General features: G+C 35.8%; 1 protein-coding gene across 1 annotated transcript in view; it reads right to left on the minus strand.

Moving 5' to 3' along the window:
• Nucleotides 1-25,733, minus strand: part of LOC106877382 (uncharacterized) — a 900,394-nt gene that overhangs the window by 509,383 nt on the left and 365,278 nt on the right. Inside the window, exon 7 of the mRNA XM_089341355.1 lies at nucleotides 12,895-13,065. Within this exon, the coding sequence (XP_089197481.1) occupies nucleotides 12,895-13,065 (171 nt within the window). The remainder of the gene's footprint in view (nucleotides 1-12,894; nucleotides 13,066-25,733) is intronic.

Raw genomic sequence — 25,733 nt, forward strand, 5'->3', positions numbered from 1 at the left:
CAGAGATACATTTTAGATAATATACTCCTCGATATAATGTGCTTAACAAAAAGATGGGCTGTCTACAGTGAGAAGACCTTTCATTTTAACATTTACTTGAGCAATGCAAAACTAACAATGCTACACCATGCAGGGTGTTCCAGAATTAACTATGTTTCAATGAAATTGAGCAAATTTTTTTTAAAAAGCTGACAAAATTTTATGTTTATCACCAAAACAAGTAGATTTATAAACCTTTATTGAAAATTTCCAACATGTCTGTATCCCTACATACTTCAAATCTCGCTTTTGAAGCATTTCAAGAGTTAACTCCTACACTGCTAACTTGAATGTGTTCTTTAAGCTCAGCTAAACGATTGTTCCATCTTGGGGATGGAAGTAAAGAAATTATTGCTGCCAAATTGAAAAAAAGCTGTCATGGACAAACAAGAGGGATCCAACAGGAATGAAAATAAAATTATAAACAAAATTCAAAATTTATACACTTTTAACATATATTAAACATAAGTAAAAGTGAGTGTTAAAATAAATGCATCTGATTTTACTCATTAATTCTGGGACATCCTGTATTTACTCTTCCAAATGAATGGGGGAGGGGATTAATTACAGGTGGCGAGTGTAGCTTCTGAAAGTGGTCACATGGTCAAACTCAAATGGCTATGAGTCACAACAGCAGTTTTTTTTTTTTTTGTCTGAACATTTTGCATTATACAGTTTAGACATGGATGACATAGGAAGCAGACAGACATGCTGCCAGGCCATGCTGTGTTGCACAGGACTGGAAATGTGAAACATCAACAGGGCACTTCTGGAGAATGGATAAATGAGTTTGTTGTGCCTTTACCCAGCTGCACACACACACACACACACACATGGCCCGGGATGATAACATGAAGCATCAACTGGGCAACAACAAAAATTTTAATGTTCTTCTCATTTCCTCTGCCAAATTGGACAATAAAGTTCTCATGAAATATTATATGCTACTTATAATGCATAAGTAATATCAATATTTTATCGTAGGAAAATGGCCTAAAACTAAGATAAAACCCAGTGCAGTATACTCAAATCTGATTAATCTGCATTTCTGGTGGGGCCCATAGTTGACGTCGGAAACAATTTTTAGTCAACAGTAATTCGAGGAGCCTGCTTAATGTTTGTCGCAAATTTGGAGGAAAGTGACTGGATACTCTTCAAGTTACAGGCCTTAATGCTGCGAAAATGCTTAAAAAATGCAGTTTATCTGCTCCATTAGGCAAGACATCAAAAAATCTTTTGGCTCATGACACTCCAAGGACCATATGTAATGCATGTGTAAAATTTCATTAAAATCAGTTGGGTGGATCTTGAGTTTTAATCACATGACAAACACACAGAAAGACACACATTCTGTGTTTTAATATATATATATATATGTATATATATATATATATATATATATATATATATATAGAGAGAGAGAGAGAGAGAGAGAGAGAGAGAGAGAGAGATAGTTATGTTGTGGCAAGAGTCATTGACACCTCTGGGAGATTGGAAGAATGGACAAACCAAACTCTTATAAAGAGTAGTGGTCGGTAGTAGTCAGAGAGTGTTTTGGTAGTATTGCAAAGTACATTGTGTGAACACATTGATTAAACCTCTGCTACATAATTTATCTACACCAACCTGTGGCAGGATATAAAAGTGGTGATGAGATATTCTTGTGTAGGATATTTAAATTTTTTTTTTTGTACAAAACCAAAGAAAATATTATTTAACATGGAAGACTTGTTGGCACATGCGGTGCAGTTGCAACAGCAACAACAACAAAACCAACTATTACTGGAAGTCATGCTGAAAAAGTCTGAAAATATTTCGGGTTCATTCTCATCAGACAGTATAGCAAATTCAATTGGAGAATTTATTTATAACCCAGAAGAAGGTACTACTTTTTCTTCATATTTTCAAAGATACAAAGAAATCGTCAAAGAAGAATGTAAAAGTTAAAATGATGAGAAGGTGTGACTACTTTTAAGAAAGTTATCCCCTCCCAAAGACGAAAAATACTGTAACTATATTCTGCCGAAGAAACCAAGTGAGATTTGCTTCAGTCAAACAGCTAATTTGTTATCGAGAATTTTCAGTGAAAGAAATTCCCTGTTCAATACTTGTTGGCAATGTTTAAATTTAGTTAAAAAAGATGATGAAGATTTCATCACCTATGCTGGGGTCATTAACAGAGAGTGTGAAAAATTTTAATTAAATGAATTAACCCCAGATCTGTTCAAATGTGTAATTTTTGGTCAAGGTTTAACAGCAAGAAAAGATGTTGGATATACGTTCCCGTATATTAACAAAATTAGAACAGGACCAAAAACTAACTCTACAGTCAGTGTCTGAAGAATGATAGGGGATTATAAATTTAAGACATGATGCAGATAAAATTGAAGAAAAAGACTGCTATCAGATACATGCATGTCATTCTGAAACAGATAAGAAAAAGAAAAACGAACATCAATGCTAAATCCATGTTATGGTTGCAGAAGTTTACATTTTAAAAATAATTGTCCTTTTAAAAATCGTAAACGTTTTGATTGAGGAAAAATCGAACGTAAAAGCTCAAATTGTATAGCGAAACAAAAAAAAAAGGGTCAAACAAAAAAATTTCTAGAAAGAATGAATTGTTAAAAAAAATTCTAAGCAAGGCTCAGAAAAGAAAATTTGTGTCCATAAAAATGAATAATGTGAATATCAAGTTACAATAGCATACAGGCAGTGATTTCATGATAATTAATACAGATACATGGAGAAAAATAGAGAAACCTAGATTAAAGGAAACTTCAAAAATTGCGCAAGGTGTTTCAGGAAAAATATTGCATTTTATGGGTGAAATGATAAGTGATGTTACATTTCATAAAAAGGCTTTGAAAGCCAAAGTTTTTGTGTTGAAAAATACAAATTTATTTGGAACAGACTGGAGGGAACTATTTCACTTACGGGACCTACTCATAAATATTTTTTGTAAGAATGTGAATGGTTCTTCTGCCAGTACAAATAAGGTGGTGAATTTAAAAAAAGAATTAAAACAAATTTTTCCTCAGGTTTTTTCTGAGGAACTATGTCTTTGCACCAAAACAGAGGCAAATATTCAAGTGAAAGAAAACATTATACCGGTATTTAAAAGAACAATACCTTTCACAGTGTTGAAACAAGTCAATGAAGAATTGGATAGACTTGAAAAGCTTGGTGTTACTGAAAAAACTGATTACTCAAAATCAGCATCCTCTACACTTTATGTCAAGAAAAGAAATAATAAAATCTGAGTATGCCCTGATTTCTCAATGGGATTAAATGAATGTTTGATGCCATATAATTTCCCATTATCAAGTCCAGAAGAAATTTTTGCGAAGTTGAATGGAGGAAAATTTTTTTTCAAAGTTCTCCACCTGAAGCATATTTGCAGGTAAAAGTCGATGAGTAATGTTCAAAATTATTGACAATACATATCCATAAAAAGTTGTATAAATTTAATCGACTCCCTTTTGGTATAAAAGTAGCACCTGGCATTTTCCAACAAATCCTGGACATTATGCTCATAGGTTCGGATTTCGCTGTAGCTTACCTTGACGACATACTCATAGAACGTGAGTCTTGAGGTCAGCATGCTGAGCATGTTAAAAAGGTCTTCGAAGGAATAAAAGATTATGGTTTTAAGCTCAGCAAGGAAAGGTGTGAATTTTTTATGCCAAGAATAAAATACTTAGGGAAAATTATTGATGAAAATGGACACAGACCAGACCTGTCTAGGGCCAGTGCAATAGATGAACATTACAAGCATTTTAGGGGCTTGCAAATTACTACCAGGTATACATTCGAATATGCACAATTTAAGAGCATCCCTGAATAACTTGTTAAAAAAAAAAAGTTAAGTGAAACTGCTTGGACAAATGCCAAAAAGCTTTTGAAGAAATTAAAGACATCTTAATGTTGGAATTGTCGTTATCACATTTTGATCCAAATTTAGAAATAGTAGTGGTAGTAGATGCTAGTGAAAGTGGTACTGGAGCTGTGATTTTACCCAAATATGAAGATGGTAGCCTGAAAGCAGTAGCTGATGCTTTGCCTTCATTATTGCTGGCTGAGAAAAGTTACAGTCAAATAGAGAAAGAAGCATTACCTATCATATTTGCAGTAAAAAAAATCCATAAATTTATTCATGGAAGAAGGTTCCGTTTGCAGACAGACCACCGCCCATTATTGTCGATCTATGGATCAAAAAAGGGTATTACCACTCATACAGCCAGCAGATTACAGCACTGGGGAATGATCCTAATGAATTATGACTTCAAGATGGAGTATTTGCCATTGAAAAAATTGCGACATGCAGATGATTTGTCAAGGCTAATACCAAAATATAGATAACCATTAGAAGACACAGTGTTAGCAGCATTAAAAGCTGAAAATCTAATAAAAAATATATCATGCAATGTTGTGTATGAATTGCCTGTGACATTGGAGGAAATAAAAATTAAGGCAGAGACGGATGTGTTTACCGTAAAAATGAAAACAATAGTGAGATCAGAAGAAACAAATAAAAAAAAATACGTGTAACAGAGTTTCGAATTTGTATTCAATATGTGATAATGTGCTTATGTATGCACAGAGGGTCATAATGCCTACCTCACTACAAGGTCAGGTTGCTCTTGGACGCTACTGGTAACGTGTAATCCAGTACAACCTATCACACTGGTCAGGTCACTTTTTGGGGTGCTACTGGTAACAACCTGCTGCATGCACTGGGACATCGAGAAATTGGTGAAAACTGGTAGAGGTTGCATGCTCAGCAGCCAAAGTACCACAAGTAAAATACCTATCATGTTCCATTAAAAGGCAGCAAGTTGGCAGAAATCATTGAAGAGTGTTGCTAGAAGCCGATAAGAGTCGGTGTGTTAGTTCCAAGTTGAACTCACATCGAATATGTAAGCTGCCATAATGATAGTTGTTCGAATTACTGTGTGTTGGTCCCATTGCTAGAATGTGGTAAGGGTTTGATTCCCCTGATCACAATATATCGGATGCAGCTGTGCAGTATTAACCAGCAAGAGGAGATGTCTTTTTGGGGTTAAAAATCACACTAAAGTCAATTTGTAACAAACTGCTACCAGAAAGTAAAACAAATAGAGAAAACACTAAAAATACAACAGAGTTCTTTTTTTTAATATCGGTAACGAGGTGTTTTTCAAAATATATAAAAATGGAAGACAAGGTTGGGAAGACGGAGTAGTAACAAAAAGAATAGGCAAAATGACATATATGAGAAGAGGCGAAAAATGAGAACACAAAAGGCATTTAAACCAACTAAAAAATAGATATACGGAAAAAAGAAAAGCAATACCCATGGAAGTGTTCTATGACCTTTAAAACTGGTATACATGGGCAACTGCTGGTCTTACATAAACAACTTTCCTCAGATTTGTGCCTTGAAGGGAAACTTTCTTGGTGTATCTCATGGTCATTCATGACCAAAAGGGAGCCTTTACCCTTTTATACAATAGTAAGTTAACAAGTAAATTATTAAGGCAGTATAAGGTGATGAGCTGGCAGAATCGTTAGCATGCTGGGTGAAATGCTTAGTGGCATTTCATTCATCTTTGCATTATGAGTTCAAATTCCACTGAGGTCAACTTTGCCTTTTATCTGTTCAGGGTCAATAAAACAAGTACCAGTTGAGCCCTGGGATCAATGTAATCGACTTAACACCTCCTGTGAAATTGCTGGCCTTGTGCCAAAATTTGAAATCATGTCAGTGAGTCAGTGAGTAAGTTTAAAACTTCACACAGCTGTAGTTCACCAACACTACCCAAACATTACCCCATGAAGCTATTTGACATCAAACTTAAATAGCTGCAACCACATGGAACAATGTGAAATAGTTACAATAGTGACCTAACAATAATATTGGGTCATCCCATAAATAATATGGTGTTTTCAGTTGCATGAACTAAAAGTCTGAGGGGGATGGGATAAACTACCTGCATCAACTTGCTATAAGAGTAGGTAGTAATTTTACCTTGTCCTTATTCTTAGTGCAAGTTTTGAAGAGTGCAGTTCGATTTTAACAGTTATTTTTTCAAAGCTATAAATGGGAGTGACAAAGGAGCATATTTGACATATTTTGCTCTATGAGTTCAATAAAGACAACAACGTAATGGAAAGTGTGAGAAAATATAAATAAGCGTAAGTCAGGGTCAAAGGTGGTTCCAGAAATTCCTAGCAGGAAACTACAGCCTAGAAGATGACTTTCATCCTGGATGATCTGTAGAGCTCAACAAGGACATCCTGCAAACCCTGGTGGAACAAAATCCATCATAACTGTTGAGGAACTAGCAGAGAAGCTTGCCATCGGAAAAGTCAGCAAATTGGGTCAATGGGTTCATCACAAATTTTCCAAGTCTAATCATATGCAGAGAGTGAATGTTTGCTCTTCTTTACTGTCACATCTCATGAATGAACCTTTTTTAGACCAAATAGTGACGGGTGATGAGAAATGGGTTCTCTATAAAAACGTCAAGTGCTGAAGACAGTGGGTAGGGAAAGGAGAAATACTGGCACCCCAGGCTTCAACCACATAAGGTGTTGTTATCTGTTTGGTGGGATATGAGAGGTTTAATCAACTTTGAGCTTTTAGACCCAAACTAAACGATAACAAAGGAGATCTACTGTGAGCAACTTGAGCAGCTTAGAAAGAAAATGACCATCTCTGGTTTCAAGTCAAAAGATGCTCTTCCATCAGGATAATGCTCAGCCACATACAGCAAGGATGACATTCAAAAGGCTGGAGCAGTCTGAATGAGAAACGATGCTCCACCCATCATATGCATTGGACATTGCCTCATCTGATTATCATTTATTCCACAGTCTTCAAAATCATTTGGATGGAAAAAATATGAATTCTGTAGACAAGATCAGAACAGTACTGGAGGAGTATTTTTCTTCACGGACAAGTGAATTTTGGAAGAGGGGCCTTGCAAGTCTACCAGATAGATGGAAGAGAATTGTAGAAAATGAAGGAGAGTATATTTTAGATTAAAAAAGAATTTTGTTTATCTTAATTTTTTAAAATGAAAAGTATTAAAAAAACGCATTATTTATGGGATAACCCAATATTACGGACAGGTAGAGAAAGATGATACAGTGTGCAGATGTTGATTGGATAAGTTTACATGTTAACAATAGAATAATATAAATATAGCATTACTCTAACCACAAAAGATTAATTGTGTTAATCATTCTATCTTTGTGATTTTGAATTCACTTTGTAATTCTGCAGCTCCTATGTGATGTTGTCATAATAGTTATCAAGTTTGCATGACTTAGGGACTAGTATTAACATCCTTATAGCTCAATCAGGATTTGAAAAGCTCATTCAAGCTCAAAGAAAAGAGAAAAATAATGCTGTCATGACATATGGTGAGTTTTGAACATTTTTAGATTTGGAAGGGCCCATTTCTCACCAAGTCTGAGACAACAGTAGAAAAGAAGAGAGGCAAAGAGTTTTGGTCCCAGTGCTGGATTGGTACTTTATCAAGCTTGAAAGAAAAAGTTGATTTCTGAGGTGTTTGAATACAGCACACAGAGAGGTGGAAAGAATAGCATATATATATATATATAAAAGAGAGGGGGAGAGAGAGAGAAAAAGGGAGAGAGAGGGAGAGAGAGATGGGAAAAACAGCACAAAGTAATCTTTTGGGGATCTGGCAACTTGCTGTTTATACATGGTGAAGGCACGTGGCTTAGTGGTTAGAGTATTATTCAGCTCATGATCTTAAGGTTGTGACTTCAATTCCCAGTGGCACATTGTGTCCTTGGGCAAGACACTTTATCTCATGTTGCTCCAGTCCACTCAGCTAGAAACAATGAGTAGTTCCTGTACTTCAAAGGGCCAGCCTTGTCACATTCCTAGTTATGTTGAATCTCCCTGAGAACTACATTAAGTGTATGTGTGTTTGTGGAACGCTCAGCCACTTCATCATCATCATCATCATCAACATTTAACATTTGTTTTTCATGTCAGCATGGGCTGGATTGCTTGACAGGGACTGGCAAGGCCAGTATCTGCACTAGGTTCCATAGTCTGTTTTGGTTTGGTTTCTCTGACTGGGTGCCCTTCCAAGCACCAACCATTTTACAGAGTGTACTGGGTGCTTTTTATGTGATACCATCACCAGTGCTTTTTATGTGGCCCCAGTGCTTTTTACGTGAGACCAGCACCCACAACCAATTCTTTTCTACATAGTACCTTGGTTTTAAGATCTCAATTCTGTTGTGGTGGGTAGGTCTTCTTGAGTACAGCACTGCCCCACACACCTCAGTCCTCTGTCATCTCCTTTGTAAGATTCAATGTTCTGAGATCCATTTTCAGGCTGTTCTGTCGATCAGATCAACTGGAACATGCATCATCATAACTGACAGAGTGCCAGTTTCATTTATCCATCATAGGAAATGTTAGAGACTGAGCAGCAGGAGTTGGAGAAATCGATAATGTTGAATTGTTAGAAAAATCACTGCAGGTGATCATCTGATCAAGTGGCAGCCCAACAGGAAATGAAAAAGTTGGTAATGCCAATCCATTGATAACATTATCATGATTAGCAGATGTTTGTGGAAGGATATTTAGGAACTATTTGTTCAATTAATGCTAACTGAACTTTTCTATAGTCAAAATCTAATTCAGGCTGTGTTTGTGTTTCTGCTAACATGAATCAGATAACACACATCAGCAGGAAACATCATTATTTTTATTCTTTGTAATTAACCATTTGTCTAACTTCATAAAAAGAGTTTGCAAATTTACAGCTAATCATCTTGTCTTCCAAGTAATTTTTCTGCCAGATGCACCTGATTTACATACACCTGATGCACAATAATGGTCAAAAAGAACCTTTGGCAAGTTCTCATCAAATTTCCTAATTTATGGAATGTAATCTTTCAGAACAGACTTCATTGTTTACATAGCTCTTTCTGCTGCATTAGATTTTGGACTGCAGATAGAACTTTCAGTTTCTTTGTAATTAAGTCACTTTAGCTAATCCTTTAATTAAATGAATCCTGGTTCATTGTCTCTAATACAACTGTCATTGAACTAACGAAGCTAGAGAAAATTGAGAAAAGTCATTTCCTCACATATTCTGAACTTATGTTGAAATCTCAACCTTAATTCCAGGAAATTAATTATAACACTGGGTAACATGATTTTGGTCCTTAGGTAGTAACTGTCATTTCTATTTGCTTACCCCTAGAAAACATGAAAAATGGCTAATATTTCCTTCAAACTTTGCTTTTCTTATAGTTATTCAAACCCCAATGAAACCTTCTCAACACATGGCTATGGTGCTCCCCCACTATTCCTGCTCATCATCGGAGACATACATATTGTCAGCAACTGAGAGACATGCTCAAGTGGTTAAGGTCAAGCAAGTGACAAGAAGATTTCTGCTATTGCACAGAATATTTGCTATAATGATATTTCTGCTTCAGCAACCCAATGCTGAATCTGTCTGAAATGTAATGGAAAATAGGTCAGTTTCTAAACATTGATGTCCAGGTCAGAAAAACAATGTTTGAAGAGATTTCTAGAGAGAAGCAAATAGGAAATAACACTTAACTGACCAAAGACAAAAAAAAAAAAAAAAAATACACGGTGTTATCATTCTAAAAGAGTTGATCAATGATTTTTTCTAACCATGTGATTACTTAAACCTTTGCATACACAAAGCAACCTTTTAAGTTTGTTCTATATGCACATGCTTGTTTTTAGACTTTTAGTTAACACTTGTTTCACATGTTCTGAGTTATATAAAACTTTCTCTTCATAAGTCTCAAGTAACTCTGGAGATTGAAAAAAATTGAGAATGTGTATCATGTATAATTCATGGATGCCAGAGAAATATGCCCCATGTATTGCATGTGATACACAAAACAGGCAAAAGGATAAGTAAAAATAAGAGGTAACCATGTTAAAATGATGTTTAATGTGTTCTACAGTCTCACCATTACCAAAAGTTTATTCATTGCCTGTATCAGAATGTAATGAACTTTTAAACAACACTGAATCAAACTGATATGAATCACATTTTACTCCATTAAAAGCAGTGACATTATCAATGGTTTTACAACTTCTTGCTTGCTTTGTTTTCTTTGTTTAATGGGGCTGGGGTCATTCCAAGTTAGTGGTCTTGGAGATGTCATGATGTGCAGAGCCAATCAGGTCTACCAGTACTTTTCATTGCTGGTGGTCCCATGCCAGACCCTCCGCAACCTCCAATGTGAAGTCAAGCCTCTAAAGATCTTTCTTAATCACACCCAGCCATCTGGTGCAGGGTCTGTTACAAAGCCACTTCCAACCCGCAGCTGCTGTGTCAAATGAGAGAAAAGCCCTGGCAGGATGATCTAGCTGGTGTATTCTTTTACTTTTTACTTGTTTCACTTACTGGTCTGCAGCCACACTGAAGCAACAACTTGAAGGATTTTATTCAAACAAATCAATGCCAGTACTTATTCTTTTTGAAAGTCTGGTACTTATTCTGTCATTCTCTTTTGCCAAACTGCTAAGTTATGGGAATATACACAAATACAAACAGACACACACACACAGTGGGCTTCTTTTAGTACCTGTCTATCAAATCCACACACAAGGCTTTGGTTGGCCTGGGGCTGTAGTAAAAGACACTTGCCCAAAGTGCCATGTAGTGGGACTGAACCTGAAACTATCTGGCTGGGAAGTAAACTTTGTACCACACAACTACGCCTGAAGGTTCTGACTTTTATATCATAGTGGCATTATCTTTTAATAATGATTTTCCCCGGTGGAAAAAATAAATACCAGTAATTGCATTGACATTAAATTCAGTCACTAAATCACTTCTCTTACAAAAAGATCCTCATTTAAAAATGATTGCACAAGGGAGAAAAAGTATTTTGTAGCTATTATATCCTTCATAACACAAACTCAAATTTTTTCTTCAAAAACATGTGACCAAAAATGTTTAAAATATGTGATTCAGGGAAAATTCAAACAATACATTTATTTCAAATGTACAAAAGGTTTAAAGAGATGAGTGAAATATTAAGGTAAAGTTTTGTTATGTGAAACCGGAAGAACATGAATAAAGTGAGCATTAAGTCTTTTGCTACCATATTTCTGTTGAACACACTGCTTTTGTTTCAATTAAATTTGGAAGTAATAAAGAATTTAACCCTTTTACACAGAAAGCAGATATCTCCACTCCAGATTATATTATCTTTAACTGCAGAAAGTAGTTTTATACACCAATCTATCTTTTGTTGAAGAATCTATTTTCTGATGAGATATACTGGCTTTAACCCTTTTGTTACCACATTTGCATCAAATACACTACTTTTGCTTCAAGTAAAAATGAAAGTAATAAAGAATTTAACCCTTTTACACAGAAAGCAGATTTATCCTCTCAAAATTTTAATATCTTTAACAGCAGAAAGCAGTTTTTTATATATCAATCTATCTTTCGTTGAGGGAACTATTTTCAGATAAGTCAAGTTTATTGAGGCATCAGGAGTTGCAGAAAATATCAGTTCTATTTTTGGTAGATATTTAACATCATCATTGGAATACCCATGAAATTTAATTTTGCAGTGAAAGGGTTAAAGTAAAACAATGGTGTCATTATCAAACTGCTGTTTGGGATATAAACTGACATGAAATTTTGATGGAAGGTTTTAATTTAGTTCACTTCAAAGCATAAAGCTTGTGGTTAAGAAAAGAAGCAGTGTTATGTGCAACAAGATGCCAATTTATAAAAAACATTAAAAACAAAAAAACAGTTCAAAGGAAAATAAAAGTACAACCAACAACAAAATAGGACCACAAAAATAAGCTGTGAAAATGCTCCATGCAGTGCAATATGCGAACCCCCATTTACATAAATTAAAAAATATGCAAAAGGTGAAGTAAAAAGCAATATGCCCTGTTAAAGTGGTATTTGCCTACTTCATGATTAACCAATCTCTATCTGTTACAGCCAGCCTTACATGGCTCTTCAATTATTTCAAATGTACTTCATTAGATAAAACAGGAGAAACTTGGTCTTTTAACAGATTCTCTTTTTTTGTTTTCCTTGTTTTTTTAATTTTTTTTATTGCTCTAAAAGGCAATATGACACTATCATTAGGTGAAAACCCTACCGCATAACAGCCTCAAAGCCAAGAACCTTCAAAACCAATAGCTGAGTCATAAACAACTGTAATGTAAATCAACTTAATGTAAATCAACATTTCATATGAAAGGTGTAACTGCTTCCCTCACTCATCCTTTATCTTTTACTTGTTTCAGTCATTAGGCTGTGGCCATGCTAGGGCACCAGCTTGAAGCATTTTAGTCAAGTGAATTGACCTCATTACTAATTTTTGTTTAAAAGCCTGGTGCTTATTCTATTGGTCTTTTTGCCAAACTGCTAAGTTATGGGGATGTAAACAGACCAACACCAGTTGTCAAGTGGCAGTGGGGGACAAACAGACACAGACATACACACAGAGGTATATATATATATATATATATATATATATATACACACACACACACACACACACACAATATATATACAATAAACAAGCTTCTGTTTACCAAATCCACTCACAATGGTTTGACAGGACCAAGACATTTGCCCAAGGTGCTATCCAGTGGGACTGAACCCAGAACCATGTGGTTGAGAAGCAAACTTCTTATCACACAGCCAGGCTTGTGCCTACTCGTCTTTTTTTTTTTAAGTGGCCTTTTTTAAATTCTGTCAGGCCATACTTATTTATCCCTGGCCAACCAGTTTCACTCTCCTGTTGCGTCACATCGCAAGATAACTCCGAGAGCAAGCTTTAAAGACTCACCAGTTGTTCGGTCTTCGAAGAGTCCTTAAGGAGGGAAATCTCTGATTGGAGCTCTTTGTTATTTTGTTCCAGCTCTGCCAACTGTTTAAATGATTGCTGAAGTTTCTCCTTTTGAATGTCAAAAGAAATATTAGTTTTTCCATTCTCTTGGGTGATGTCACAGGAATTCACCTACAGGTGAGAAATACAAAGCAAGTTGGATATCAATGCAGTGAAATGAAAGGAAATGAAACAAGGCTTTTGGTAAGCAAGGAGGTGTGAAGGACATAATGATGGTGTGTAGAGTGTGTGTCTGAAATACAATTAATTTTCCATCTCAGTATTGCAGATGTAAATTATATATACACATATACATACATATACATACATACATATAAATGTATGTATAAATGTATGTATATAAATGTATGTATGTATATCCATTACAGTCAATCTTATTTCATTCTATAATTGCCATCTCTGAAGAGTGCAGGGTTACATAATCGGGCTATTACCTAACACTCTAGTGAACTCCTAGTGTGAAACTAATTGGTAATATTGGTTATAATGGATATATAACCACATAATGATTTATAAACATCTAATTATTAAAGTAGAAAAATTATCAAAGAAGCCATTCCTATTCAGTTTTTCAAATATATAAAACTGTAACCAAAAACTTTCTATTTCTATATAAAGTATATATGCATAAGTTAGAGTCAACAGATGAGATCCAGAGATTCTCAATACAGAAAACACTTAATAGCACTCAAATGATTTCGATTTACACTCTGAAACCTTTACTGAGGACCAAGTCCATGGAGTAAAGAGTTGCTATAAGAGGAATCCAGGTGAGCAGATATGGAGACAATAATGCAAATAAACAAATAAAACTGTTTGGGTTTGATATGCAAAATATATATCCATGTAAAGAAAGTAAAGACTGAAAATTTATATATCAATAGAGCAAACTTACACTGGGTACAAAGACACAAGAAATTAAAGGGAAGAATATATGGTGTTACATGTATGTGTAAATTTGTTCTGTTAATATATAAATATCCATATATTTTTGTACTTGAGTATTCATTGTCTGAAAATTTCCAGTTTTTGCTTTCTCTTTATTTACATGTACATATATTTTGTATATCAAACCCAAGCAGTTTTATGTTTATATATATAGAAAGCAGAAAATATACAGAGTATGTATATTTGTAAGTAGAAGGTGTAGAAGTAGTTGTTACTTAGCTTAAAGTCAGCCCTGATTATTAAACAAACACATGACCAAAGGTATTGCAGTCTTTTCCGCAAACAAAGTGCAACTAAGATGAACTAATGCAATGTGACAATTTTAAAAAAAAAACAACCATATAACATGAGATTTGGCTGCTTTCTCTAGCAAAATGAGCAACCATTCAGAAGCTCCCTCAATTAACTCAGAATAGTAAACTAGGCTAAATCTTCAGGTATAACACTCATTTATTTTTATCAAAATCAATATTACAATTAAGCGTATGTATAATAAAAGGTATCAGGTTATAAAGTTTACCACCCCCACCCCATTTATGAAAAGAAAAAAAAAAGACAATGTAATAAGTCTTTGTAATATTTTAGATTATTCAGAAACCATTATTTTTTTATTGATTTTCTTTTTTTCATTATATATCAATATTTTATATAAAATGAAATATTAAAAGCTAATAGATGATAGTATTTTATTATTTATCTATTCAATCAATTTAAACATGCATGCAAAGGTGGTAAGCTATGACATACTGAGGAAGGTATCTAATAAACCTTTTATCAATATCATCATTTAACATCCATTTTCCATGCTGGCATGACTTGAACAGTCTGACAGAAGCTGGCATGCCAGAGAACTACACCAACCATTAAATATATATATACATGGTTCAAATGTACAAAAAATAATAGACAGGGACAGACAAGGGAACAATAAACAAAGTATATTAGTTTGATGCTCAGGAAAATGGAAAAGTCATTGACATTTCAAGCCTATGCTCTTCGGCAGAAAGGGAAAAGGAAAGGAGAGAGAGAGAGAGAGAGGGAAAGGAGAGAGAGAGAGGGAAAGGAGAGAGAGAGAGAGAGAGAGAGAGATAGAGATAGAGAGAGATAGAGAGAGATTAATGATTTCACATCATAAAATAAGCTTATATATATATATATATATATATCTCATATATAAAAAGATATATATATTGGGTCATCTCATAAATGATGCGGCTTTTTTCAATTAAATGAACTAAAAGTTGGAGGGGTCAAGATAAAAGCGCAGTTTGATTTTAAATGGGTTCTCTATAAAAATGTCAAGCACCAAAGACAGGGGGTAAAGAAAGGAGAAACACCAGCACCCCAGGCTAAAGAAGGTCTTCACCCACATAAAGTGTTGTTATCTGTTTGGTGGGATATGAAATGTTTAGTTGACTTTGAACTTTTAAACCCAAACCAAGCAATAACAAAGGAAATCTACTGTGAGCAGCTTAAGTCAGCGCTAGAAGAAGAACAACCATCTTTGGTTTCAAGACGAAAGATATTCTTCCATCAGGATAATGCTCAGCCACATACAGTGAGGATGTCATTCCAAAAGTTGGAGCAGTTTGAATGGGAAACAATACCCCACCCACCATATTCGTCAGATATTGTCCCATCTGATTATCATTTATTCTGCAGTCTTCAAAATCATTTGGATGGAAAAAGTATGAATTCTGTAGACGAGGTCAGAACAGTACTGGAGGAGTATTTTTCATCACAGACGAGTGAATTTTGGAAGAGGGGTCTTCCAAGTCTACCAGATAGATGGAAGAGCATTGTAGAAAATGAAGGATAGTATATTTTAGATTCAAACAGAACTTCATTTATCTTAATTTTGAAAAATAGAAGTCCCAAAAACTGCATTATTTATGGGATGACACAATATATATATATATATATATATACACACACGAAGATAGTTTGCATCTAAATTAATGACCAACTCTACATCATACAATGCAGAGTAGGTAAACAAAAAACTTTAAACAGTTATATTGAAGGATATTAAAGTAAAAACCCTGAAAAAACTGCACTGGTATTATAGTAGGGTTGCAATTGCAACAGTTACTAATCGGTGCAGTTGAAACATGTGTAGGTCGATGTAAAGCTGCATATATAAAAAGAATTAAAGGTAATGCTATGCTACTTCACAATAATCCTTATTATTATTATTATTTTCATAATCCTTCTTATTACTATTATTATTATTATTGATGTGTGTGTGTGTGTGTGTGTGTGTGTGTGTGTGTGTATATATATATATATATATATATATATATATATATATATATATATATCTTACGTACAAGGATGAACTAATACAAAACCACAAAAACTAGAAAAAGAAAATAAGGGAGAAAAAGTTCAGATAAAGAAGTTCAATGTTGTTTTTGTTGTTCAATCATGTTGTAGCTTCTATGAATTGTAAGATCTTATCTGTAACAAGTCCACATGGTTTCAGGTTCAGTCCCTTAGGAAAGTGTGTTCTACTATAGCCCCAGGTCGGCCAAAGCCTTATGGATGGATTTGGTAAGCAGAAACTGAAAGAAGCTTGTTGCACAGTGTGTGTGTGTGTGTGTGTGTGTGTGTGTGTGTGTGTGAGAGAGAGAGTTAGTGTCTCTTTACCATGACGTTATGTAATAGTTGTGAGTGAATGTCACTATCATGAAAGTATTATCCTTGTTTTCAATCCTTCATGGAAACATGTCTAGTCATGAAGAAATGTTTAGTTAGAAACAGGTGAGGGTTAGCAACAGAAGAGCATTCAGCTGTTGAAATATTTACAACAAATTCCATCCAACTCATGCAAACATGAAAAAGTGGATAATTAAACTATATTATAGATCTATTAGAGACTGTCTTATCAATCAGTTTCAGACAGGATGTTAGGTAATCAGACTATCTAATAATTGAACTCATCAGAGATGGCAAATATGGCTATACAAGCCCTCTCTGACCAGCACAATTCTTAGATATGATAGAGATCTCTGAGAATAAATTACAACACCAGCCTTGGTGGCCTTTTTAGGAACTTTTTAAAGATGTCACCTTTCTTTCTCACATTGGTTGTGTTTGCATTGGAACAAATAATGCTATAAGGTTTTATGATAAAATTCCACAAGAGCATAAAGGTGATTCCATACAACCTGTTTGTGATAGAATATAGTTCAAGGGAACATGGCCTGTCTCAAGCCAGTAAAATCTTAGTTAACCTTGCTCCAGTGTCTTATATCTTATGTACATTGATAGATATGATTGGGATAATAACTGTTGATTGACCAACTACAGGTTGTAAGCTGTGAAATTCTTACATTCTCTTGATTACCTGTAATTCAGACCATCTTATGGTCACAGCAGACAAACTGGAAAAGGTGCTGCCCTGGAGGATGTCATGGGAGATGCACTGGAACAGCCACTATGACTCACAGGGCTCAGACTGGCAGATAGCCATCTCTGCCCCAATAGCAGCGAACAGGGATATGATTCCAGGGGCCGAGTAAGCCACAAGCTCAACCATGAACCTGTCAGAAAGTGACTGATACTTTGACAGTTTGCTTTTCTGAGCCTGATAGGCAGTGGTGCCTGGGCTGGTAGCTGAATACATCAAATTGCCATTGAGGGGCCTATCACCACAGAATGGGAAAATTGTCATACCATCAGGCCTTTTACCATCCCCTCGGCCTAGCCCTGCTGGTTTGAGCTAGGAAGGGAAGCCTACAACACCTAGGCCATGCTTCATGATTTTGTCAAGGGTAGTATGGCATGGAAAGTGGCCAGCACAACAATGGCGTGAAAATGGATGGAGGCTAAAAGACTCCACAGTCAATCCACAACAGCATTTGATTATCAGTAGATTATCTACACATGTAGCAGTTGTGTAATAGATGGTACCGTGAGCTTTTAAGACAATTTAGGCTCCAAAATTGTAATATGAATCATACACGAGGATATACTATACTTGTTGTCAAGTGGTGGTAGGCGGGGACAAACACAAACACACACATATACATCTGGTAGATGGAAATTGAAAGAAGCCCATTATATATATATATATATATATATATATATATATATATATATATATATACACACAGACACATGATGGGCTTCTTTTAGGTTCCATCTACCAAATTTGCTCGTAAGGCTTTGGTCACCCTGGGACTAGAATAGAAAACATTTGCCCAAGGTGCAGAATAGTGAGGCTGAACCCAAAACCAGATGGTTGGGAAGTAAACTTACTGCATAGCCATGCCTGCATACACACACACACACACACACACTGGGTTTCCACACAGTTTCCATCAACCAGATTTACTCACAAGGCATATAGAGATTAAAGGGACTATAGCCCAGGCGTGTAAGTGAAGACAATTGTCCAAGGTGCTGTAAAGTGGAAGTGACCTCCAAAACCACATGGTCATGAAGCTTGTTAGCATGTGACGAAAAACTGATTCACTAATATTAGACTTCCTAATACCATTGAATCAGATACATTAATTTTATTAAAATTTAACTGAAATGTTGCAATTAGAAATTCAATAAATCACAAAATAAATCAACAATAATATAAATGATATTATGTAAATATTTCTAAAAGTGCCATGCAAGCAACAATTCTCTATTACATTTTATAGCAAGAGAGAATAGAAGATAGTCTCAAATGAGTTCATAAAAACAGAAAGATGGCAACGACCCAAAACATTTTGAAACTATTGATGCAGTTTTAACACCTAAACAGAACATGAAATTTTCTTTATTGATTTTGTTTTAACAAGAAGCTCACCTTATGCTTGTAATAGACACAGAAGTCAATGAAAGGTTAAAAACTAGGAGTATTAAAATATTAGAACCAGGATCAATGTTAGTTGCTACATCATGTTTTTAAAGGAAAACAGCTTACACAGATCACGGAAAACATGTGGAGTCTGTTCTTTGTTTTCTTGTTATTTTCCAATATTTTTAATTGCTAGCATTACACCACAAATAAAGTGAATGAGTGAATACATACAACACATACATGAATATCACAATCAACATTTAACTCTTTCACTTTCACCTTATTCTATCACAATTAATGCTCATTTATTCACATTGTTTTGAATTAATCATGCAATTATTTTGTAGCTTTGAGTTTTCAATGATGTGATTGTTTAATTTTTAGAATGACACTGTAGCATAAGTGCAAGAGGCAGGATCTGGCCAGTTTGAACAGGAAAAGTTGGAAGAATATTTTGACCAGATATGGCCAGTTTTAAATTCTTTGACCCTTTATTATTCACATTATTCTGTCAAAAGTAAACCTTATTTATTCACATTGTTTTGAATTAATCATGCATCATCTTGTAGCTTTGAAATATATATGAGGTAACTGTTAATTTTTAGAATGATATTGTAGGGTTGCTGTAAGAGGCCAGATCTGGTCAGTTTGAACACAAAGCAGGGAGAATATTTTGGCCAGATACAGCTGGTTTAAATGCTAATGTTGGCATGGGTTGGATGATTTGACAGGATCTGATTGGCTCTAGGACTACATAGTGCTCCAGTGTCTCTTTGGAATAGTTTCTATACCTGGACATCCTTCCTAACACCAACCACTGCACAGTATGTACTGGGTACCTTTATTATGCCTTCAGCAATAGTTAGGTTGCCATGCAGCTTGCAAAAACTATAAACCATGGAAAGAGGTACTTTAGGTTATCAATAAGACAGAGCAGGTTCCTTGCTATAGAGAAGATACATATTTACACACATTTTGGAATGTATGGAAGCACATTAGTATTATAAAAATAACACTGAGTAACATAATTTTTGTCCTTGGGTAGCATCTGTTTTTTTGCTTACCCCTAGAAAATTTGAACAATGGCCAATATTTCCTTTAAACTTTACTTTGCTCAAATGTGTTTCCATTTGGACAACAAGAAGTAAACTACATTGTTGAGCTTATGATCCTTGTATTTATACTGTCATCTAAGTTACCAGAACATTCTAGAAATTCTCTAAACTTCTAGAAAATTCTGCTTCAACAACTAAGCACTGAATCTGTCTGAAATGTAATGGAATATAGGTCAGTTTCAAAATATTGAGGTCCAAGTCAGTAAAGTAAAGTTTGAAGGGAATAGTAGTCATTTCCTTTGATTTCTAGATAGAAACAGATAGGAAACTAGAAAAGCACTCGGAGAGCGCAGACCTCCACCAAGCAGCTCATTTCCACCCATATACACGCATGCTGAAAATCACCCGATTTTCCAAACCAACGCCAGCAAAAACATAACCTCCTTGGTGGAGGTAAAAAAAAATAACACAGCCATATGATTGAAAAAAAAAAAAAAACTTTAAAAACAGGAATCATCTGAAGCAGTTATAATACACCACTCTTGTCACCATTATAACCACCGATACTATTTTATCCTCCTCCCATACTTATCTCGACCATCATCATCATCAACACTGTATCTGCTTTCACCACAATCACCATCAAACCTACGATCAACACAATCAGTTTCTTTACACAGTTGAAAATAAACCCATTATCTGATACTCTTGGGACTGAGATTGTTGCAGATTTTTGATTTTTCTAATTTCTGAGTGCTTTATTAAAAAAAAAAAAAAAATTTCATCTACAAAATGGAACAGTTTAAGGATAGAAACCAGGTCTAAACACAATAGCTTATAGACATACTCTGAATGTAGTTCTATATAAATCTTTAATAATTTTCTTTTATACTTAAGACCATTAGAAATGTTAAGATATCAGCCTCTACCCATGTTGTTATGCTTTGATTAAAAGGTTACAGCATAGATTAGATTACTTAGATAAGTTTCAGCTGAAGTTGACTCAGGCCTGGAAGAGATACACAGTCAGCTCTGGGGAACCGTAGCCCATTCAAGCAGAGGGTTGTTGCTTTCAGAGACATGTCTGGGTGTGGGTGGTTTATCTGGTATTTCCTCTTTTATGTGTGTCTGGCACGATGTTGAAGAGAGCAGGGCCAATTGAGGTGAAATAGTTCTGTCATAGTGTTGTGATACAACACAAACATTTCTGTAGTAGACGGATGGCACGGGGGCCAAGCCTCAGATGAATTTTAAAGATGGGCAATGTTGATGGAATATTTTCCACATCATACAGATGATATAGAGCTCACAGCAATGGTGGAGGGAGCAAAGCCTGAGCTTTTTGAGTCAATCCCAATAGTTAAGGCTTGTCATGTCATCCTCCGCAGACCTCCACCAAGCAGTTCATTGTAAGATAGATACGCGAGTAAAATTACTAATAGAGAAACGAAAATAAACTTTGGAAACAGCAACGCCACCATAGGTTACGTGGAAACGATGAACGTGTTTGTTTTCAAGGGAGATAATCAAAGAACGTAACGTAATACTTCATGTAAAGGAAATATAACAAATGAAAAATCTTTCAAGAATCCATAAAAATTCCCAGATCACTACCAAAATTTCATCATCTGTTCCTTGTGTAATTACCAACTATTCCTGCAAGTTTCATCAAATACTGTTCACAACTTTTTGAGTTATTTTGCACACAGACGGACAAACCAACGCTGATGAAAACATAACCTCCTTCCTTGGCAGAGGTAATTACACTTACTGAGCAAAGACAAAAAAAAAGAAATTTTATTGTTACACAGTGTAATCTAAAACAAAAGGCTCCACAGAAAAGAACACAAGAATCTGTCATCTGGAAAGTAACCATGTTTGCCATCATATCTAATGTGTACACAAGTACAAGGGATGTAGTGGGATTGCAGACAGACTTAACAGAAGGAAAATATTGTAACAGGTACGAAGAATTATCATTGAGAGCTCCAGTGAAATAAATTTTTTCAGATGCTCAGAGGAATCCATAGAAATAGTCGATAGCTTATGTTGCCTAGGTGACATAATCAGTTGTTAGGATGGTTGTTCTGAAAGTGTAGTCACCAGAGTAAGAACAGTTTCTATTGGTGACAGAGGAATTCTCTCTGCAAATGAAGGGCAGACAGCATGATGTGTATATTCAAAGTGCAATGCTGAATGTTAGTGTGAAACATGGACACTGAATGCGAAGATGGGCAATGTCTGGAATGAAAGAGGCAAACATTTTTCCCTGGATGTGTAATATTGATTTCAAATTTTGGTACAAGGCTTTTAAAAAGCAAGTAACACAGACAGTCTTGAATATGGGGACAGTACAATATGGGTCAAAGGATATTAACAGTCTAAGCCCACTCTTTAGTTGCTTGTATGCCATTAACTTACCCACTCAGCTGCAACCTAGTATCAAAAGTTAATTTGATGGTATATAGGATGCATGTTTTCTCCAAAAAAATATCTCATAAAAATCATTCAAGATCCTATCTGTAAAGTTGAGCCTTCCATAAGATTTAATAATTTAGCATTTAAACCGGCCATATCCAACCCAAATATTCTACTTGCTTTATGTTCAAACTGACTGGATCAAGCCCCTCACACCTATCTAACAATGTCATTCTAAAAATAAAACAATCTTGAAGCTATAAGATAATGCATGATAAATTCAAAATAATGTGAATAAATAAACATTACATTTGACAGTAATCTGAATGCTAAGCTTATGTTCTTGAATTAAGCACTGCTGAATTGGTGTCTAAATATTTCCCGGTTATTGAATCAATCGGATTACTTACTCATTGAATTTGCATACTAGTGGTTGAAATATTGCTAAGATGCATGTACATCATCATCATCATCATCATTATCATTTAACATTTGCTTTCCATGCTGACATCAGTTGGACAGCTTAACAGGAGCTGGCAAGCCAAAGGACGGCACCAAGCACCACTGTCTGTTTTGACATGAAGTTTTGCAGTTGGATGCCCTTCCTAACACCAACCATTTTACAGAGTGAATTGGGTCCTTTTCATGTGGCACCAGTGCTGGCAAGATCTGCTTTGGTATGGTTTTTATGGTTGGATGCCCTTCCTAACACCAAGCACCTTACAGACTGGGCTGAGTGCTTTTTACATGGCACCAGCACCGACAAGGTCAGTTTTGGTATGGTCATTATGGTTGGAGACTCTTCCTAATGCTAACCACTTTACTGAGTACTTTTCATGTGGCACCAGCAATGGTATGGTCTATTTTGGTATGTTATTTTACAGATGGATGACCTTCCTAATGCCAACCACTTTACAGAATGCTTTTATGTGGCACCAGCACTGGCAAAGTCTGCTTTGGCATGGTTTAAACAGGAAGGAAATTCAACCATGCTTCGTGGTCTGCTACCACAAGAGCTCCTTTATAAGATCCAGTTAGCTGAAGACATCATCAGGAGGAACCACGTCCGGTTTCGGCCCCTACTCCTCTACCGTTTTGACATGGCGGGGCCCCTCCTTTCGGAGGTGTCTTCAGCTCTGGTGTTGGGTGCATGTCTTCTTTCACTGTTTGTGACTGTTCTAATTCAACTGTGGAATGTCCCTCGCTATGGTTATTTTCCAGGAGGTTCTGGCCACACGTCTTACGGTTCATCAACCCGCGTTGTTGAATTACTTTCTTCTGACACAGTTATTCAAAGAGTCGATCATTTTGAATTATTGGTACTAACTATCCAATGGGCTTCTACATAGTTTCCATCTAATCAGTTTCACTCACAAGGCTTGAATCAATCTGAAGTTATTGCAAAAGACACTATGCAATGGGATTGAACATGGGGCTTTGTTTTGGAGAACAAACTGCTTAATCACTCTGTCATGTTGAATTTGGTATGTGTTATGCTTCAAAATAGTATAAAATAATGCATTTTCTTTACTATATTTATAAATTTTCTTCCAACATATTTCAAGTTGAAAATTATTGTTTGTTAAAGAAGAATAAATATCAATTCATACAGAAGACAGTGATTTGGTGCAGTGTATGTGTGTGTGTATCCATGTCTATATGCAGTATTTGTATGTCAGTGTGTGTGTCTGTATGTGTGTGTCTATATACGTGTCAGTATGTGTGCATTTATATGAGTGTCTGTACATGTGTCAATATGTGTGTGTGGAGGAGACATGGGTACATGTGTAGATGGATAGGCATGCTTGTGTGTATACATTGTATGTGTGTGCATATGTGTGTGTAGCTGAAGATATGGATATAGGTGTAGAAGGGTAAGTGTGCATATGTGTGACAGTATGTGTGTGTGTGTGATACAGAATGTGTATGTGAATGTGTGTGCATGCGCTTATGCATCTGCATGCATGCACGAGTGTAAGTTTCAGGAACTTTATATCCTAAATAGTCAGTGATCAATAACATTCATTGATTTATAGTGTGAAAGAGGGAGGGAGAAAAGTGTGTTCAGCCGATAGGTTTCATCTTGTTAGTACAATGAGAAAACATTATGTCAGTGGAATAAGGAAGGATAAGGGTGAGAGGGAAGGCAGGAGGGGATGAAGGGAGCCACAAATAAGAGAATGAGAGGGAAAGTAGGTGTGAATGAGGGCAATGGTGAAAAATGAAGAAACATAGAGGGAAAGGTGGGGGTGGGGAAGTGGGGTTGGGGAAGTGAGGGATGAGAATTGGGAAAATAAATCAAGTGAATGAGGGGGGAAATAAGAATGAAGGGAGAAGGGAGAAGAATGAGAGAGAAAATTAATGAGATGGGAGAAGGAAATGGAAAAGAAAGAGAAAATTAAGAGAAAAGTTAGAAGGAAAGATGAGAGGCGATAATAAGGAAAGGTAGAGGTAAGAAATATTTAGAAAGAGACATGGTGCTGAGAGAAAGAGGGGGTGGAGAGAGACAAAAAGAGAGAGAGGGAGGGAGAGAGAAGACAGAAAGTGAGGGAGAGGGAGAAAGGTGGAGGGAGAGAGGAGCTATGGAGGAAAGACTGAGACAAAAATGAGAAAAGGGGAGGATGAAGAAAAAAGGAGACAATGAAAGTGTCAAAGATGAATACAGTTTTAAGGAGAGGGAGAAGATAGAGTTGAAAGGAAAACAAAGTAGGAAGGAGAGTAATGAAACAAACAGAACCTGGAAAGGAGGGCAAGGAGACAAACAGAACTTGAGAAGGAGAGCAAAGAGGGAGACTTTAGAGCAATATCTAAGGAAACAAGAAAGAAGATCTTCCTATCAAAAAATTTAGTGGAAATCTAGATAATCAGGACAACTAGTCTAGCCTTGACTCCAAAGAAGAGGGTAAAAGGTTCAATTCCTGTTCTATACAGAAATTTCTTCAGTTCCTTTTTTTTTTATACTACATTACATTTTTATCTTGTGTTTTTTGTGTGTTTTGCCAATGGCAGCAGGAATTGCAGAAAAAGAGTGCAGCAAGCTTTAAACAGTGATTCCTGCAGAGTTTTGTTGCCCATTTGTGCACACAATGGGAAAGAGATCCAGGTGTAAGAAGGGTGATTGGATTGGATATGTAAGCAATTACCACATCGCCATTAACTCAAATATGTTAAATATATATATATATATATATATATATATATATATATATATATATGATGGGCTTCTTTCAGTTTCCATCTTCCAAATTCATTCACAAGAGCTTGATCAGCCTGAGGCTATAGTAGAAGACTATAGTAGAAGCTGAAGGTGTCATGCAGCGGGACTGACCATACAGCCAGGCTTGGTGTAAACTTTATTATTATTATTAAAGGTGGCAAGCTGGCAGAATCGTTAGCATGGGGCGGGGGGGGGGGGCAAAATGCTTAGCAACATTTCATCCATCTTTACATTCTGAGTTCAAATTCTGCTGAGGTCAACTTTACCTTTCATCCTTTTAGGGTCGATGAAATAAGTATAAGCTACACACTGGGGTCGATGTTATCAACTAGCCCCCTCC

This window comes from Octopus bimaculoides, chromosome 24 (assembly GCF_046866305.1).
Source record: "Octopus bimaculoides isolate indiv1 chromosome 24, ASM4686630v1, whole genome shotgun sequence".
In the NCBI taxonomy this organism is placed as follows: domain Eukaryota; kingdom Metazoa; phylum Mollusca; class Cephalopoda; order Octopoda; family Octopodidae; genus Octopus; species Octopus bimaculoides.